Below are 20,949 nucleotides of genomic sequence, written 5' to 3'. Positions count from 1 at the left end.
GTAATTTTCACAAACTAGACAACTACCCAAATAAATTACGCGCAACCAATATATATACGATATGCAAATAAATATAACAAGTACAAAACTGGTAACTGACAAAGGACACTAATGGCAGACGAGAAAATAAACACCTAACACGAAACTATGAAACACCAACACTAACAAAAAATGATAGTACAAATTCTTGCGCCTACATTCCGGCCCCTTAAATACGAAGATCTAAATCCAAGTATTTACCAGCAAAACACTAAAAGGCGCAAACTTTACAGAGCTAATTGAACTTAGACGATTTTTACTTAATGTTCAGACGTCTAACAGAGTCAACAAAGTACTATAAAGTGTCAATTTAAATCTTTCTCCTCAAAGAAAAGTCACGCAATCTTGGTAATCATACGATTAAGGAAAGTCAATGAATTTTTCCTTCCACTTGTTCAATTGATTCCAGAAGACATAGTTTACTGATAGGGCGCTCCAAAGTTGATGTCTTGGTTTTAACCTTGACACGGCGGACAAATCCATATTTGTCAGGAAAAACCTCTGTAATCCGACCAATTGCCCACGCATTCCTTGGCAAAGTTTCGTCAACCACGATAACAGTGTCCCCCACGGCAAAGTTTTTCTTTGGTCGAAACCATTTCTGACGTGATTGCAACAGAGGGAGATATTCTCTCTTCCAGCGACCCCAGAAAACATCAGCCAAATATTGTACTTGCCGCCATCTTCTCCTGGAGTATGTGTCGCTCTTTAAGAACAAGCCTGGAGGAAGAGGTGTCTCGCTGCGAAGCAGGAGAAGGTGGTTCGGTGATAGTGGTTCCAAATCCTTTGGATCGTCAGAAACTGTGGTCAGAGGTCTTCCATTGATAATGCTCTCACATTCTCACAACAAGGTCTGAAGACTCTCATCATCGAGACTTTGTTCTTTAACCAGGGCACCCAGAACCTTGCGTGTAGATCTAATTAGCCTCTCCCAGACACCACCATGATGCGAGGCTCCGGGTGGGTTAAAAACCCATTTGATGCTTTTCTGCAGAAGGGCGTCATGAATTTTAGCTTGATTCCAGCTGTAAATCATGACACGAAGCTCCCTTTCACCTCCTACGAAATTTGAACCATTGTCGGAGCGAATTTCTTTAACTTGACCTCTACGAGCGATAAAACGTCTGAGTGCGTGAATAAAAGAGTCAGTGTCCAGTGAGTGACACACCTCCAGATAAACAGCTCGCAGTGCCAAACAAGTGAAGATTGCACCATAACGTTTGACCATGCTCCTCTTTTGACGAACAAGAAAGGGACCAAAATAATCTATCCCCACGCAAGTGAAGGGGGGTTGATCTGGTGTAACTCGAGGCCGAGGCAGATTTGCCATATTTTGTTCTCCAACGGGACCTTGTCGTCGTTTGCAATCAAAGCAGGATGAAAGCACACTTCTAACAGTAGAGTTGGCACGAATCAACCAGAAACGTTCGCGCAACAGAGCCAGGACATATTCTCTACCAGAATGGCCGCTTTTCTGGTGAAAGTGGTTCACAAGCAGACGAGCTAGATGAGAATCTTTAGGAATGATAATCTGATGCTTAGAGTCGTCTGATAGGGTAGCCCTGCTAAGGCGCCCGCCAACACGAAGAAGACCATCGGTCAAGATCGGATCTAATCTTGCAAGTGCACTTGACCCCTTGACGCATTTACCTCCCTTAACGGCTTCTAATTCTTCTGCAAAGGTGAGATTCTGCTCGAACTTGATAATCTCTTTTCCGGCTTCTTCCAGCTCTGCGTTTGTCACCAATTTCGCTCCAGATGCGTCAGCAGTATCCAAACAATTCTCCTTTGACACTTTTCTCCTCATCACAAATCTTCTCTGGCAGCGAAGACACAGCGCGATAAACTTCAACAATTTGAACCATGAAGAAAACCGTTGGATGATAGAAACGATATTCGAATCTTTACTCGCGTGAACAACAAAAGATTTCGGCTCTCGTTTCACCTCTGGGTCATCTTCTTCCAGTTCTACGCCGCACAGAGGGGACCTTTCCCATTCAGATTTCTGTTTCAGCAGAAACGCCGGCCCCTTTATCTGGGAAAGTTTCGGTAGACCATTTAGCCACACACGCCAACGAGATAGGTAGTCGCTGGGAATCTCATCATCCCAACCCAAACTCTTTCTGCACAGATCCTGAAGGAGCAGTTTTGCCGGAAGGATGAAAGGCGCTGCCATACCGAGAGGATTGTAAACTGAACTCACCACGGAAAGGATACCACGCCTGGTACAAGGTTTCTCCTTAAAGTTCACTTTGAAACCAAATGTATCTGTCTCGACAAACCAGGATACACCTAGGGCTCTCTCTGCAGGAAGCACGTCGTTATCAAGATCCAGATCTTTAACACCCTTCGCTCTAGCTTCTACAGGAATGGATTCCAAGACTTCGCGGTCATTGCTGATCCATTTAGTCAAATTGAAACCTCCCCTCAGCATTAGCCGACGAAGTTCTTCCACATGTTTTATTGCAACAGCCGCTGAAGGTAAGGACTTCAGGCAGTCGTCAACGTAAAAATTCTTCAAGACAGTACTAACCACGTCAGGGGAAAACTCGTGCCTATGATCTTCGGCATTCCGTCGCATGGCGAAGTTAGCACAACTGGGAGACGAAACCGCACCGAACAGATGTACGGTCATCCGATACTCTTCTAATTTCTTAGAGAAGTCGCCACGCGGCCACCAAAGGAACCGTAGGAGGTCTCTATCTACTTCTGGGACACGCACCTGATGGAACATAGATTGAACGTCACCCATGACTGCGACTGGCTCCTGACGGAAACGGATCAGCACGCCAACCAGATTATTGGTTAAGTCAGGACCTTGAAACAGCTCATCATTCAGGGAAGTTCCTTGAGAATGGGCTGAGCAATCGAAAACGACACGTATTTTATCCGGTTTCTTATGATGATAAACGCCGTGGTGCGGGATAAACCACACCTTACCATCTGATCTCTCCAGGACATCCAGGGGAACCTTTTCTGCAAAACCGTCGCCGATCACCTTCTCAAGACAAGCAACATAGTCCTCGCGAAACTTCACATCTTTAGAGAATTTACGTTTAAGATAGAGGGCACGGCGTTCCGCTTGACTCCGGTTTGCTGGCATCTGCAAGTTGAGGTCCCTTAACGGTATAGAAACCTGATAATGACCATCTTCACACTGCATAACTGAATCCTCTACAATGTTCATGAACTTTAAGTCATCCCTTGACATGCTTAAACCATCGGAAAGAGTGGCATCTGCAAAATCAGCACATGCTATACACATAGGATGAGTCTCCTTACAGTTAACGAAGAAACTAGAAGATGGGACAAACTTTTGCTTTCTTCCAGTTGGGCCATTGATAACCCAGCCAAGATCAACTCTAGTTGCATATGGACCCCCATCAGAGGCAGGGACAACTTCTCTCGGTTGTAGGGCTTCAGGTACGTTTGCACCAATTAATAGATCCACCTCGGAATTCAATTCTGCTAGGTTTACATAGCCTTGAAGGTGCGGCCATCGCTCCACATCCTCCTGTTTCGGGATCTCGTCTTTCACTACAGGCATAGAAGGTCGGGAAAGAACTTCTGGCAAGGAAATGACAACGTTCTCGTCTAGATCAGTCACTTCCAGGTTCGTAACAACAAGACTGTCCACATCGTTGCAGCTATCCATGGTGGTTAGCTTGAGTCTCATTTCCTTGCCGCTGACACTCAGACGTTTCATCAGGCTAGCCGAGCAAAAGGTGGTGTTAGATCCATTATCCAGCAACGCATAAGTCTCCACGGACCGAGGACTTCCTTTGACGTTGACCTTCACAGCAACAATGGGCAATGCAGTCACGGAACCCTCCATTGTGGTTAGGCCACAAAAGTGATCAGCTCTGTTCTTCTCAGTACTGGACTGGTTGTTCTCGCTCTGAGGTCCATCCTTACCACGGTCGGACGCAACAATAGCTTCTGGTGCACCTACATGCATTACGGTAGCGTGTCTCTTATTACAGTGAATACAGGGCTTCCTTTTGTGACAACTTCTAGACTGATGGCCTCCACCTAAACACGAAAAGCATAGCCTCTGCTTCATGACAAACTCCTGACGATCTGTAGGAGGTACTTTGGCGAAACTGGAACATTCGGTGAGATTGTGATCTGCATTACAAAACAGACAGTTCTTCTTGGAAGAATGAACTGCACTCAACACATCAGCAGATGAATTGAGAGCAGATTTCGTCTCGGAAATCGTGACGAGGCTTAGCTGTTTTCCACCGGGTCTCTCAGACTTCGATCTCGAACCCCTATCCTTGCTGTTCTTCTTCTCCTTTTCCAAACAAGGAAGCTTGCCAAAAACTGGATTGGACAAGGTGCGAGCTTTCTGTTCAACGAAGAGTGAAATATCATCAATGCAGACATCTCTCGCTTCCGAGTTGAGGATCCGATCAGCGTTGTCCCGCCAACTGGCTTGCAACTTCGGGGGAAGCCTCTCAATAATCTTCCGCATGCTATCCGGACTTTCGAACTTGCTGGAATGGCCGATAGCCTTAAGAGTGTTTGTACAGCTAGAGAGCAAAACGGCAAAGCCTTCTAGGGCGTCTGCATCTTCAGCTTTGATGACTGGACCATTAGTGACTTTATCCACATATGCCATAGCGATTTTGTGCTTCTGTCCAAATTTGCTCTCTAAGAGTTTCTTTGCCTTTACGTACCCATCTTCGGCTTTCATGTAGAGGCAACTTTGTACCAACTCTTGAGCTCTGCCAGCTGTGTGCTGTTCGAGGTAATAGAGTCTCCCAGCGTAATCTAGTTCTCTAGTTTCGATTACGGTCTCGAACGCGCGAATGAAAGCACAGTAATGTAAAGGGTCTCCACTGAACACAGGTACACGTCTCCTGGGCAACAAGTTCCTTTGCTGCTGTTTCACGAACTCTTCCATTACTCGGTTCTGCTGGACGAGAATGCCATAGGCCTGGTCGCTCAGACCTGAGTTGCCAGAGCTTGAACTTGAATCACTCACAGCACCCTTATGATCTTTAACCGGGTTACTTGACTTCACAGACAATTTCTCTTTCTTATCGGCAGGTACAAATGACTCACGTTTTGAACCACCAGACCTTGACTTTTCAGTGATGGAGGATACGACTGAAACGGGACAACGAGGATCCCTAGAGGCCACGTTGATAGGCGCGAAATTACCCGCTTCAGCTTGAGCGTAAGCTTCTTCTCTAGCCACCGCTTTAGCGTACTCAGTTTTGAGGTTTAATTCATCTTTCTTCAACTGCAGGTCGTACTCTTGCCTCTTGAGGCGTAGCTCCGATTCCTGAAGCGAATGGCGGTGTTTCAAAGCGTGTGCCTCCGCTCGAAGTTCCGCGATGCGAGCTGCCTCTTTGGCTCTTGCAGCAGATATGGAGCTCGTTTTAGAAAAGTGACTCGTTCTCGATCCACACATGGATGGTCTAGACTTACTACGAACCTCGGACCCAATTTGAGAAGCGCTGTCGTCAGGCGTTAACAGGTTATCTTGAAGCCTGGCTTCCGTGACACGTAACCAATCATTGACCGTACGGCAGAAAAAATCTAAACTGCTTTCAATGTCGGCGAAATAGAGGTCTGATTCTTGTCTCTGACTTTCCTCAACCAGAGCTACATTATACGCGTCATGAGCCTCGGTAAATCTTCGAAATAGTGACGTGATTTCCGACAGCTTTACTTTCACCGTCTCCAAATTATTTTCGTCCGTTAAAAGACTATCGATCTCTCGACGCTTGGACGTTAACGAAGACAACACTCCTCCTCTCCGCTTTCTGAGTTCACGGATGCGTTCAAGAGAGATTCCTTCTTGATCCAAAGAGGTATTCGGTTTACGAGTACGCGGACCGGTTTCGGCAGGTTGGCCGTTCTTCCCGGCCGAATAAGACAGGTAGACATCAGAACCGTTGCGAGACATCGTCATAAACTTCCAATAAACCAGATTCGTCTTTTACAAAATATAGCCGCAAACGCTAATCACACGTATTTCAAACTTTACTAGAACAAACTTGACACATTGTTGAATACGGTAACTGAAAATGACAAAATTACAAACACGCGAATGAGCATAAAATAACTTACATCGTATGAGTGAAAGTACTGGAAAACGACAAAGCGAGATAAACAAGGATACTTACAAGACGAATGTGACCAACCCAAAGACGAAAACATGAAACCCAGAGCTAGATATGTAACGGTAATTTTCACAAACTAGACAACTACCCAAATAAATAACGCGCAACCAATATATATACGATATGCAAATAAATATAACAAGTACAAAACTGGTAACTGACAAAGGACACTAATGGCAGACGAGAAAATAAACACCTAACACGAAACTATGAAACACCAACACTAACAAAAAATGATAGTACAAATTCTTGCGCCTACAGTGAGCAAGATTGCAATACGTTCAGCCTTTCGTGACGAACCATTGAGTGAGTTACATCTACCCTAATTTCAGATTGCTGCCCTTCTTCAACGTTTGGCCGAGAACTGTTGACCTACCGGTATGAATGTGTTCGAATACGCAAAGAAAAACAGATGCCTGCTGCTACTTTACGGATTACATTATTGTAGAAAATTTCGCCATGGGAAATAAATGAGAAATTGAAACGAGAGAAGGTATAAAAACCAGTCTGCCGTCGTTAGCCATGCAAGGTTAGCTTACTGTATAAATTTCCCTGATTGCACACGATGCTTACTGTTGTGTTGTTTGAGGGTCCAAATACTTCACGTGTTCTGTGATGAACGCCATCTTGTACCCTATCCCAGAATCCTCTTGTATGTACATATATCATGTAACCTAACACAACATCTCCCCCTTTTTGTTAAAGCACAGGTGGCCCGAGCTCACGTCTCAAGAAAAAGCCAACGATGAGTTCATGAACGCGTCACGCGTTGTGTGACCTCGGTGTTAAGTTACGGGAGGAACCGTTGAAAATTTGAGCACGTTATAAGGAATAGTATGGGGAACGAAATATGGTCGATTTACATCGATAAATTTTTCGAAATATGAATATTTTACACGTAAAATCAATAAAACTTACTCAATCCCTGTGTATCCGTCGTAGTTTCTGGCGATTTCTGCCGTTTTAAGCTTACTTTACATTTACTTGTCTTTTGGACATGGATGGATAACAGTAATGGTATTCAAGCTTAAACCGGCAGAAATCATATGGAGGATGGGATAAGGATCCTGGATGCTTTGAGTAGAGTGTCCTGCACGACAGAGAGTTCACTTCTGCTCGACCAATAAGGCACCAGCTGCTATCTTGGTCTCCTTGTTAGGATTATATAGTGCCAGTATTGGAGCTTGTTTGAGGTCAGCTTTGATCTGCACAAATGCTTTCTGTTGCTCAGTTTCCCATGTCCACTGATTCTCTTGGCAAAGGAGTTCCCTGATGCTCTTTGTCTTGCCAGCAAGATGCTCTGAAAACTTGCTTCATTATTTTACCATGCCCAGAAATGTTCTCACTTCTTGAACGTTCTGGGGTGGCGGGAGATCTGGGATTGCTTGCAGCTTGTCAGGATCCGCCTCAATTCCAGCTAGTGACTAAACTAATGACATGCCTGAGGAACTTGCACTAGTCAAGGTTGAGTGTAACGCCGGCTTCGACCAGACGCTTAAGTACGGCTTCTAGTCTTTCGTCATATTCCTCTTGGTTTTTTCCATGAACTAAAACGTCATCTATGCTGCACTCTACTCCCTCTAATGCCTGGAGAATCTGATTCATGTTCTTCTGGAATTTCTAAGACCCAGAACTGACACCAAAGGATAGAACATTGAAGGAGAGCACATTGGTGGCAAGACAAAGAGCATCAGGTCAGCGGTCTCGATTCCCATGCAGGCCTTATCTGCCAAAATCCTCAGTTTGCATCGAGTCTTGCGAAGACTTTGGAACCTGCCAATCTTCCCAGAGCTGTATCTACTGCTGGAAGTGGTGGGTTCTCTCTTTTGACTTACTCGTTCACCTTGCTGAGGTCCACGTAGACCCTGACTCTTGCCATTACTTTTTGGGGCAACCACCATGGGAGCACACCAGCTTGTGGGCTTGTCAATTTTGGATATGACACCTGATTTCAACATTCTATCCGATTCTTCTTTTGCCTTCTGATAAAATGGTCAGGGGACTTTTCTTGAAACTGTAACTTGAAAGGGTTTAGCGCCTTCTTTGGGTGTGATATGGTAACAGTGCTTCCAAGTCATCACTGCCTAAGCTGTCAAGTCTGCTTATGAGTTCATAATGTTCAGCCTCCTCCCTGCCTAACAGAGGTCGCTCTAAATCTTCTATCCCATACACTCGTTTCTTAGCAATCGTATCCTTTACTTGCAGCTCCGCGATGAAAGTTCCTGGGCAGCTTAGTTTCTGTTTACATGGACCCATAAGTAGTCTGGATGCGTTCTTCAGTACAGGAGCTCGTTTTAAGCTGTAAAACAGGCCTGGCAGAACTACTATGACATCTGCACCAGCATCCACTTGAAAATATATTGGTTGTTCATTAATCACGACTCTCGCTTTCCATGAACTTTGTGCTTGTCCTTGAACAGTAGCTACCTCAGTTAGTTCACGCGGGAAGAATGCTTCGTCTTATGTGTCTGAGAAGCTCACTTCGTTCACTTTCTTCCGAGATCGAGATTTGCAAGCCTTTGCCCAATGTGCTACTTTGGAGCGCTTGATACATTAGGATTCTCTGGTTGGACATTGTCTCTTTGGGTGTGATGGATCCAGGCACCTTAAACATTGTGCTTCAGGAGTCTTCTCTGTCCCGTTTCTAGGCTTATGGGGCTTCTTTGCATCTTTTGGTTTAGTTTTATCATCTTTTCCCTTTCCTTTAAATAGGCAGTCTACATTAGCTGGTGTTTTTTCTGACTTGTTCCCCTGTAGGAAAGTTTGTTGCTTCTTCACTGTCTCAGACTGCCTGGCCTTAGTAACTGCCTTCTCTAAAGTCAGCTTGGGATCCAGTTGCAGCTGTTCAGAAAGTTTTCTGCCTTTAAACCTACAACGATTCTGTCTCTGATGAGATCATCTCTTAATGTTCCAAATTCACAGTATTCAGCCAGACAATATAAATCTGTTATGAACTTATCCACGGACTCACTATCCTGTTCACCTCTTGGATTAAATTTGGCTCTTTCAAATATTACGTTTCTCTTAACAACAAATGAGCTTCAAACTTGCCTTTCACTACGTCATACTGCTTCAGTTCCTGGGCGGTTATTCCAAATGAGGCAACAATGTCATCAACTGCTTCTCCCATCGAGTAAATTAAAGTGTTTACTTGACTCTCACCGTCCTTTTAGTCGATGCCAGTCGCCTTTCGAATTCGTTCGAAACGTCTAATCCAGCGAAGCCACTCTTCGGGTTTAAAACTGAATTTTTCCGGCGGTTGAATTGAATATTCGCCACAGCGATCTGTTGGACCGTAGGCTGTGCAGGTATGACGGCTTGTTGTTGTGCAGGCTGTGGTGAGTGAACGTCATCTTCCTTCGGCTCCTCAGCTACAGGTTGTGGAACAGCTTGATTTCTAGCTTCGCCTGGGGCAGGGTCTCCCATATTTCCGTTTTTATCTGATTTTCTTCACTTTAAATCTTATTGGAAAGATCCCACCGCTGCCACCTTGTTGTGTTGTTTGTGAGTCAAACTACTACACGCGTTCTGCAAAAAACGCCATCTTTTATTCTACCCCAGAATCCTCTTTACACACATAATTCATGTAAGCTAACAGAACACTTACTGCTAAATTTGCCTGGATTCTGGATTTCAAAATGGGTGCCTAGTTAAAGAATGTCGTGACGTAAATGACGATGTTGCGATTTTTAAAAAATTTGGCCTGGTTTTTCTGTACGGAAATGAAAAGCCCCCGACTAATTTTTATATCCTCCAAAACCATACTATTTCCACTTGTTTCGAGCTTAACCTGAGCCGATGCCGAGGTATACTGCGTGGGGAAAATCTTAATTGGAAAATTGATAGGAAGTGCGATATTTGTATTTTGAAATATTGGTGATATCCAAAAGCGTTCCGCGAGCTCCAAATTAAATGAAATGGTCCTGTTTTAAACTTAAACCATTCGTCGATCTTTCAAATAAAAATTTATCAAACTGATATGAGCTTGCTTTCTTTTGCGCTTTTCACGAGCAAAGTTTATTTGCCTCCACTTGGGGCAATGCTTTCCGCCGATTTACGGCTTTCGACGCTGGTTTCAGTTTTCGCAAATTTTCTAGAATAAAGAGGTAGATCTAGGGGAAACTGAAGCTAGTATCAAACGACGATTGATAAAGAGTGTTAAATTTTTCTGAGACTTAGTGTTGGAAAAAACTCAGATAAAAATCAACTTACTTCATGTCCCACCTTTCTCGGCTCCTTTGTAATTCGCTTTTTCTTTGTTGTTGACCTCTTTTCAGTGAATTTTTTTTTCTGGAGCTCTTTGTCTTTCCTTCTTACGTTGCTCTTCGTTAGACATTCGCCGTTTAACATCAGTCTTTTCATTTCGTCTTTACCATTCCTCTTTGCAGTGTAATTACCGAGAATTAATGAAGCTTTCAACTACGAACTAATTAGTATGACTACCAGCTCAAAACGCCAAATTCCTTTGTTTGCGCTGCGTCAACTCTGCTAGCTCACGTGAAGCCCCCGTGTAATCAGTAACCGGGTGCCCGCGGTACGCTGCACGAACTCTGGTAAATGCGTACTTCATCAGGCTAAATTATGTGTTTATAAACAATTATTTACTTAGAGCTCGAAAAGTTCGACAAATGAGATGAATACATTACAATTGTCAAACCTTACAGTCGACCTACAACAAAAGACGCAATTAATGCCGTAGCGGCTCACGTGCTTACACACCAATAGGAAAATATTTACATTCTCTGTCACTGTCCCAACAGTTTAGTTCCGCCTGGCCATTTTACTCCCGTTACATTTACCTCAACGTTAAAGTCCAATCAGAACATACTACATAATTGCACTACATGAACATGTGGCACTTTTTCATGCCTTTGAATTGTATTCCACCAATCAAATTTCATTTTGCCTTATTAGACTTCACTCCATCAAGTGTCATTTCCTTGTAAACAATCTGCATTTTATCACGTATTCGAACCGCATTATCCAACGTTCATCCAACGTTCATTGAGATTGTTTCAAGCATATTTTCATTCATACAAATGTAAGTATAAGCTTGATCCCGACTGTCAGAGGGTTTATAAAAATTATGTCGTGAGTATCACAAACTTTAACAAAGAATGTTTTTATTACGCTTAAGTGCTTCTGGTGCCTTTTAGTTTACTCAAAATAATAAGAATAAGAATAAGAATAAGAATAAGAATAAGAATAAGAATAAGAATAAGAATAAGAATAAGAATAAGAATAAGAATAAGAATAAGAATAAGAATAAGAATAAGAATAAGAATAAGAATAAGAATACAAAAAGGGGAAAAAATAAAAAAAACAAAACAAACTAAAAGAAAAACTTACCCTTGGAAATCTCACAAATATAAGCGTGCCAGTTCCCCCAAGCTGTGCTACCAAACACGCCCGGTTTGCCATTACTGGACCGCTTGTACATGATGGCCTTTCCGTGTTCACCACTTGGCTCCCCTTTTCCCCATTTGCAAATAGATAGCGGTCTTTCACTCACCCAGGTCCAATTCCCGACTTTTTTTGTTAAACCAATACTCCATGTACTTATATAGTACTTAGTATTTCGCCTTTGAATCTTGTCATTAATGAACTTCCATTCCTCTTCGGTTTCAATGGATACTAGGTCCCCTCCTTGGTTTTGGCAGATTTCTCTGTTAAAGAGCCATGAAAATCCATTCACCGAAATTATGTACCAAGAGTTCTTAAAAGTTATGTTTGAGCATCCTACAAAATGATGACAACGGAAACAAAAATACTAATCATCATAATGATGATAAACAAAGTGATAATAATAACAATGATTAAGACATAAAATAACTATGATCACAATCACAATAAAGGAGGAGAAAATGAGAAAGAAAATGTGATTTTTTTTTCATTTTCTATTTCATTCCTTTTTTTTAATTTAACATCTGTAGTTTATGTTTGGTCAGAGTCAATTAATACAGCACGTCTTTCTTCACTACAGCGTCCACCATCTCTGCTTTCCTTTATGAACTTCAAGAACTAAAAGAATCTGTGAGTTCGTGTAATTTTAATAGTTCAATTTTTGGATATTAATTAGTTCCTTCTTGAGCTGACACCTCCCCTCACCCCGCCCCTTATTCTTCCTGCCCCATCAGAACAGACTTAAAAAACGTAAAATTAAATGTGAATGTAAGTTTTCATAAATGTGCAACTGGAGATACGCACTTCACCGTATAGAGCTGCTATGGGAAAGTTTATCGAAAAAAACAAACAGAACAAAAATCTAAAGGGCACGCGACAAACTCAAAAGATTATCTGGGTGGCGGTAATCAACATGGACATAAAAAGGTAAAGATAAATTAATTAAGGTTACCTTGTGTTTTTCTTCCGATTTGATTGCAGTTTCGAATTTAAAGTCAATCTTTTATTAAAAATAGGTTCAAACCCGTGGTGCCTCGTCCTTAAAGTGACATTTTCTTAGACTTCCCTGAAATCCTGAGGTCGTCTAACTATGACCTGAAAGCTACCCACAATATCTCTCAAGGTCACCGCTTGCACTTCTGACACGCTTTTTCCCGAAAACTTTTCCCGAAAGAACTGTATTTATTAGTTGTTTTTCTGAACGGTAACCAAACATGCAATCTTTGTGGTTCTTAATGCCGTGCGGATTTTCCTATCTCTGCTTAGCGGCACGGTAACGTTTGCTCGAGTCGCTAGCTACAACCCTAACTTCGTTGTCATTTCTCATAAATGTATTTCGTTTGCCAGCTGAGCAGTATTTTAAAGCAAATCATTTTAAAGTAAATCAAGCTGATTAATAACTTATTAATCCTCTCCTTCTCTGTCTCTCAAGTCACTGTGGCTGCCGGCAAAAAGAAGGGTAAAATGATTTTTGGTAGCAAATTTGTCATTAGATGGGTTGACGCGCGGCCTGAAAACCGTTTGTAGGTAACCTTGACCTTCACTAGAAGTAACTCAGGACGTTAGAACGTGAGGTGTTTGTTTAAAATTGAATTAATTAATGGAATTTTCAATCATTTAATATCTAAATTCTTTCAAACAATTTGTTCATTGAAAAACAGAAAGCGAAGTCTTCATTCTATACTTTAAATACGCTTTTGGTAAGTCTTTGCAAGTCTCCTCAAATTAGACATTTGTACCGCAAACTTCACAACAGTAAACGAAGGAATTCAACGAGAAAAAACCGCATTCAAATTCACTTTTGACAAAAGACCAGATTTACACAAAAGATTGCACCAAATAAACGAGCAAACTCCCACATTCTCGAAACAGATTTAAATTTACTTACAATTACTTTCCATTAATTGACTGATCAGAGCTATACTTCATTCATCAATCGATCGTCGATGGAAATGCGTAATACTCTCCGTAAGATTATTGACTGTTTTTAAAGAAAAAAATTTTCGTGACAGACATTGAACTTAAGTTTGTTTCCCAAACCAGTGCCGTTGATGTTGTTGTTGCTATTGTTTTTTGTTTGTTTTTTTGTGTGTGTTTTTTTAACGTGCATGTGCTTTTGTTTCTCACGCACTCTGTCATTGTAAATTGTGCACTCTGTCTTCAGTACCGGTACTCAAGACCTTGAGCAAACATACTTCGATGTGTTATGTTTAAAAGAACATGTATTCACTCACCGACGTCAGTGAACACGCCTTGTAACTTGTGGCAAGGGAAAATTCCGTTGGTTGGATTATCCCAATCTCGGCGCGCTCGACAAAAAATTTTTGTGTAAAATTGTGTACAATTTCGATCGCTGTTTTTCCAACTGCAGTTGACGCAAAAAAGGACAATTTTAGAGTGATAATTTTTTTTTGGGACATATGTCCCAGATTTTTTTTCATGGGCATTATGTTCAACCACTAATGCGCGCTTAAAAGTTCATTCGTCGCTCACACGTACAAGTTAGGTGAGCCGAGCATATCATGTGAACAACATTTTTACTTTTAAGAAGGAAGAGAAATTTTCCTGACACAAGTGCAAGACTGTAATGTTTCAGCACATAATTTACTTTATGGTTGGAATGTGATCTTACCTCCGGGTATCTCGCAAATGAAGGCGTTTTTATCATCCAAAGAGATACTATTAAATAGGCCTCTGTTCTTGGATATTTCCGCTTTATTGTCTCTATCATCTAACTGAGAATCTCGCCATTTCGAAATATTCAGTTGTTCTCCACTCTCCCAAGTCCAAACTCCGCCCATCTTCCCTAAACCAATGTGCCACGCGCTAGTATTCCAGGTACCACGCTTTTGAATCTCCTGATTGATAAACTGCCATTCCTCTTCAGTTTCGATGGAGACTAAGTAACCTCCCTGGAGATAACAGACACCCGCGTTGTTATACCAATATCTTCCGCTTTTCGAAAATATGTAGGAGGAGTTTTTGAAACAGGTTGCTTGGCACTCTTTAAAAAAAATAAAGGAATAAATAAACGAAGAAAATGTATACTGATTGTAACAATAGTGCTAATTCTGATGATGGCATGGAGACAAAAAAAATAAATAAATAAAGGAAAAAATGTATACTGATGATAACAATAGTAATAACGATAAAGATATGAAGAAGAAAAAGAAAATTTATACCATTAATGATAAAAAACAATGGGCATCAAAACCCTCTCGTCACCGAAGGAAAAATTAGAATTAGGCAAGGTTTTAAAAGTGGAAATTGGGGAAATCAGGGTAATAGCACCGTTAATCTTTGACCTTTTTGTTTTGCTTTCCAACTTATGTTTGTAATCGCAAAACGATGTCATTGCAGCAGGAAGTGTATAATTAATCATTTTGATAACTCAGTCAGATCCTTTCTTTTCACGTCATTTTAAGATACATAAATATTAAATTGTAATTACACTTCCTCACCTGTTCCTGGAAATTCCATCATCAAATGAAGGATGACTGTAGAAGAGAAAAAGGGAAAATAATTTTACTGTTATGCCGATTGTAACATTTGAAACAACAAAAGGGTTTCTTAAATTTCAAGTTAGACTAGTACTAGAGCATTTTATTCGCTACATGCACCTTAAAATCTACCCATGGCTTTTTTACCTTCCCTAAGGAGCTAACTGAGGAAGTGAAAGAAAAAAAGTGCAGTATTTTTGCAACCAGCTGAACAAAACATGTTATCTATCGGACGTCAAGATAGATAGATTAAAAAAAATACAGAATAAAAAAACAACAACCAAAAAAAAAATCAGCAAAGAACTAACAAACATATTTAACTGATAACGTTATCTTCTTTATACACGAAAACAAAATCTCGAACAGCGTTAAGGTATTTTTAGTTTTTATTATTATTATTTTTTTTTTCATCATAACGGTTCCGCTAGTTGCGCTGGTTGCACTGGTTCAGTTTATTACCACCCCATAATGTTCTTGTTGTTTTTTTCTTTTTCTACACTCAGGCAATTGCGGGAGATCCATTTCGAAAACGGAACCCCCACCGGGTTTTGCGGATGGTATGTTAGGGAGTTCGAAAACCGAATTTCAAGGCAAACTCTATGGTTTACATTCTCTATTATCACGTAGTTACAAAGCATTTTTTTTTCCTTGTGCTTCCAAAGCTCTGCTAATAATTCACGCCTTTAAGTGACCACATGCCAAGTTATGTCAACACTAAATTTTTAGCAATGCCGACCGCTAATAGAAACACAGAAGTGTCCCGTGTTGTCTTGGGAGACTCGCAGCAAAAACATATTTTGCAGGTAATAGTCGCCTGTACCAGACGGTATTTAAATAATCTGCTGGCCGGCAATTTGGATTGAATTTTTCATTTTTATTTATTTATTTTTTTTAAATTTTCAATTGTATTTATTATTTTTTTTAGCTCAAAAGCGGCTCGAGCATGCTGCGACAGAACTCGTTAATGGTTCCTGTGCCCGTCGCTTCAAGCACGAGCCCTTATCCGTTTCGGTGATTTTCTTCAACCATTCCTCATCGAGTTTCCTCGATACTTGTGCTTACAGCCAGGATTCCTTTTTTAGTTTCACCATAGGAATCTTCCCTTTTTTTACCTTTCGCCATTCACAGTCTAGTTTTAAACGCAGACAATGTCACCCTGAACAAGCTTATTGACTGCAAAAATAACTCTTATCAAACGAAAAGGACTCGAATACAGTTCTGCCCTTAAATATATGAAGACTTGAGGTAAAACGTTAACTGACCGAACAGACCCTAGCTAAGAATGGGAAATTCCTAGTGATATTCCCCTGTTGCTATTTTAGCGCTAATACAAGGAGTTTGATTGGTTTGCCGCCGTTACAGAAGAAGAAGCAAACTTTTTCCTTCGAAACGATCGAGCACTGTTAGCGAAAACTGAAAAATCGCAAAGGAAATGTTATCGACGCTAACACGTTTGTGACCAAGATGTTTGTAAAATAGCCTCCACCTGGTGCGAAAAATTGCACTCTATCTATTTCATTAGAACCAATTTTGTTTCCTTGGGGTTGAAATATGACGGTAAAACAGTCCTTTTTTCTCTTCAATTTCTATGGTGTTCCCTAACCTTTGAGGATTACTTTGTCATTTCTTTTTTATTATTATCATTACAATCATTCAGAGGTCAAATATAAATTTATCATATATTTCTAATTTTAAAAACGTTTGGTCTCCGGATAGGGATAACTGAGATAATTTTAGAAAACATGCGTACAAGTGCACTTTTGAGGCAATCAAGTTATTGTTTGTTTTAATATATCTGACGAGAAAAAACGAAAAAGTCTATAATTCAGTCGAAGAGAAAATAAATAAAATGACAAAATGACATATTAATAATAAGAAGAATAAAATTTGGATGGGAAATACGAATTGCAAATCAATGTAGCCCAAGAGTACACAAAACACAAAAGCCAGTCCAAAATATGATCAATGAGTTAATACCACGACTTTTTTTCGCTTTAGTGGGGTGGAATTAATTCCACGGAAGTGATATACGTGCACACCGATATTACAAAATGTTAAGAAAAAGGGTTACTGAACACAAATGGCATCGCCGGTTTTAATTTTATCGCAGTTTTTCCTTTTTTTTTAATTGTTTTAGCAGGACTGGAACGACTGATGCTTCATCGAACGACGAAACTCCAGTTAGCCAAAGATGGTAAGAACAAAACTTTCAGTTCCTTTGATCTTTATGATCACGCGGACCGCACTTCATTTTCAAAACTTCGTAATTGTTTCGTACTGACTCATTGCTTTCAAGTCATTTTGAATTGTGTCGTGGCAAAAACTGTATAAAAAAATGTGCAAACTCCGCATTCAGTCAGTTGTTTTATGTGATAAAACTCAAGAGCAGACGTTGTCGAGTTCAATCGATTTGTTTTTAGAGAGATGAATGCTTTCCACTTGACTTGCTTCTCTCTGGTTTGAAGTGGCTGAGGGTTGCATGATGCCCCGATACCGACATGTTGATATCCCATCATTTATTCCTTAATTCATTTTTAAAATTCATTGTCTTCTTTGTTTCTAAAGCATAACCAAGAGAAGTAGTAAAGCTTGTACTTACTCAGCGCACAACGTAAAGACAGGGCTGTGGACATTTTGCTGGATTGAATCCCTCTCATCGCACCACCCATCAACTTACTCAATCAAAAGTTGCCGTTAGTGTATGTCAGCACCCTTATAATGGTCCGTGACTTGGTAAAATCACAAGAGCAGCCGATTCTAGTCAACGTGTTTTAAACTATTTTACAGGACGTGAGTGTAATAAACATCACATTCGACCGCTTTTGCTGACATAAGCCGCGAGAGTTCTATTTTTCCACTCGTAAACGGACCAATAAGACTAAAAGCTCTTTACACCAGATGCAGAATGCTGTTTTACTTAACAGATGCAAGTGATTCACGACACGAAAATAGCTTCATCAAGCTAAAGTTTTCTTAACGTGGATATGAAGATGGGTGTTTGAAAAAATTGTAAACAACTCAAAACTAATGAGGATCCACTTTTATAGTTAGTCGTTATTCGGGAAAAAATATTATGTCCACAGGAAACTAGCGTAAATATGCCATCTGTTCATCTACGTGCACACGAACAGATATAACTGTCATCGATCCATCAGAAGATAAGAGTGTGTGTTTTAGGCCCGCATAATATTGACTTCGAAGGCAGGAATGATTCAGTAATATGTTCGGGCGAGTGTAAAAATGCAAATGAACTACAGAATTTCTCAGGTTGAAAAATACATATAAATATATATTTTTTACTGGGTCTTTGAAGTTGATCATCATCCATTAACTGATCAGAAAACGAAGTGCGATCGGCGGGAAATAGTTGAGCCCTAAACCTGCATCATTTCCTTTCTCTCACTGAATAACTTCTCCTTTAGTGCACATTGTGTAATGACTGAGTTCACATCTTTGCGGAATGATTACGCTAAGTTGCCAAAGAAAAACCTGCCCATTTTCTCAGCTACATGCGCGTGTGCTGAACACTAAATTCATATGTAAAGAGCGCTCGGCAAGTGCATGACGGCCATAGAAAATTTACGTAGAGCGTGGTTCAACAAAAAAATTTGGAATTTAAGCTAATGTCAAATATTAAATTACATTCTGCCCAATACAGGAAATCTTGATCGCAACATAATGCAACACAGAAGGAAAGGGAAACCTTTAACAGGACTAAATGATCCTGTGCGAGCTTTATTTTCAAGATCCCTATGAGCAAATCGGCAAATCCCTCCCTTCCGTTGCTTTTATTTCAACGATAAAGTGCTCAACCCTCTGTATTGCGCAAAATTCTAATTTCTTTGCGCATTATAATTTGATGACGTAACAGATATAATTGTTAAGATTTTCTATCGCTAGACAGTGTTATGGACACCTAGAACCAATGGGTAAATATTTATCTTGATTTCTTTTGATATTATCGATATGAACTGAAACTAATTTGTTAACGCATTACTTTACAGATTTCGAATCTCCAATCCATATCCATGGTTTTTGTCATAACCTTCATCCGTTATTTATTGTAATAAAATATCGAGGTTTGGAACCTTTGGTATATTAATGTCCTAACACACCGTCACACCCTCTTCTTCCTGCGGACAAGATGTGTTAGGTGTGACGTAATTTGCCACTTTTGATGATCTATGTATCTACACAGATGTTCTTATGATAGACAAGAAGTGGGGCAAGAATTGCGAAAAAAAAAAGGAAAACACGCTATTATAGTCGTTATTAAATAAAATTTGAACAAATTCCAACATTTCCAGCGATTATCTGGATCTGATATGTTGGCTCTGAGATATTATCTACTATGTAAAACTAAATTAATAACATCGAGGATCAAAACACGCTAATTGTAGCTGTGGAAAACCATCAATTACATCGGAGCATCCTGCTTTATGACAACACCCGAACCAGTCGACCTTATCACCTGATGAAGACCAACAGAATGCAGCTGAAACGTTGCGATTCACATCATAAGTTACCACATCGTGGAACAAACGATACTACCTTACTATAATGAAAATCACTTTTTTTACCTGAAGTTCTGTTAACGTGAAAATAATAATGAATTGATAAATCATGTTTTTAAATAATGAAAACTTAATCAGGGATCTCGTTTAACGATAGTTGCTTTTAGGAATTAACCATTTTCCCAGCGGGAACTATAGCGGGTATCCCATATGTAAGTCTGCACGAAATCATGTTTCCATCAAACACAGAAGCAAACAAATCGACGGGAACTTGGAGCTGAAGTGAAACTGCACACGTGATGTTATAAATGCATGGTCGTAGGTGAATAGAGTTTATACCATCGTAACTCCTCAGGAATAAGATAGGACATGCACCCGCACTATGTTAAAATGGTGTTTGTACAATGCAACTGATCGTATTAAACATATTCATAAAGTGATTACTCGTTAGAGCACTTGATAGATGCGCATTAAAAATGCTTATGTTTCTGACTGAAAAAAAATCAATCTTTCATGAATAACGTTTATATTGACTCGACAAAGTCGTTAACATTAAAGTTGTTGAGCATTTTTGACAATTTTTCATCATGATGTACTTAGTCTGATTCCTGTTAGCACGCGCTGAAGGAAGCGAGACTATCTTCCCAAGTTTGTATACGCTAAAAATCACACCAATACCTCCCCACAAGAGGATAATAACAATTTGTAGTTAAAGTGACGAGTATCTTGTTGAAAGGATGGGGTTTGCAGCTTGTGTTGGTTTGAGTCAGAGCCAGCTGTTTATGGCTGATTAAGGTGGGAAAATCTACTGTCATTCACGATATTGACATCGTGTCTTGCCATAAGAATTAGTTATTTTGGTCTTTTGCACCCGCTTAAGACTGTAGCAAAGCAAAAAGAAAAAAAAAGACTTGAAGCAATTTTGTAAAAAAACATTGATCAAACTTACCTTAATCAATTTCTACAGCATGGTGCAAGAGCGTCATTATCGTGCCAAGTAAAATGCATAGCCTAAGGTTTAAAATATTATGTGACACGTCAACGGGGAGTATTAAAACTTATCTTTCGATTCAATACGTATGCTAATTATCGCCTTTTATTCTTCCTCAGCCATTTAATAAAACGATTTTAGAAGCAATGAAAAAAACGTCTTCTTTCAAACGGTATCGACTCTCTGGTGTCTATTGCCAGATCGTTCTTTCCATTCCACGCATCAAACTTTCACCATTGAAGACTTTATTTCTTGTTAACATAGCATCATCGAAAGCAAGGGAGGTTGGGAGAATTTATAAAATATTTCGTGTTGATATTCCAAGCAACCTGTGACGTGTGAACGCGCTGGCCACATCACGGAGT

General features: G+C 40.3%; 1 protein-coding gene across 1 annotated transcript; it reads right to left on the bottom strand.

The window, feature by feature from the left end:
- Positions 1-409: 409 nt before the first annotated feature.
- Positions 410-6,293, bottom strand: LOC149051740 (uncharacterized). Its single transcript, XM_089200023.1, has 2 exons — positions 885-6,293; positions 410-779 (listed from the first exon to the last, which is right to left on the bottom strand). Exons 1-2 carry the CDS (start codon positions 5,963-5,965, stop codon positions 410-412), a joined length of 5,451 nt encoding a protein of 1,816 aa, XP_089056149.1. The 5' UTR covers positions 5,966-6,293.
- Between the last annotated feature and the right edge of the window lie 14,656 nt (positions 6,294-20,949).

The sequence above is a fragment of the Pocillopora damicornis genome, chromosome 1 (assembly GCF_964200805.1).
Source record: "Pocillopora damicornis chromosome 1, jaPocDami1.2, whole genome shotgun sequence".
Taxonomy (NCBI): Eukaryota; Metazoa; Cnidaria; class Anthozoa; order Scleractinia; family Pocilloporidae; genus Pocillopora; species Pocillopora damicornis.
The sequence above is the reverse complement of the archived record's forward strand: the minus strand, read 5'-3'. Positions and strand labels throughout refer to the sequence as shown.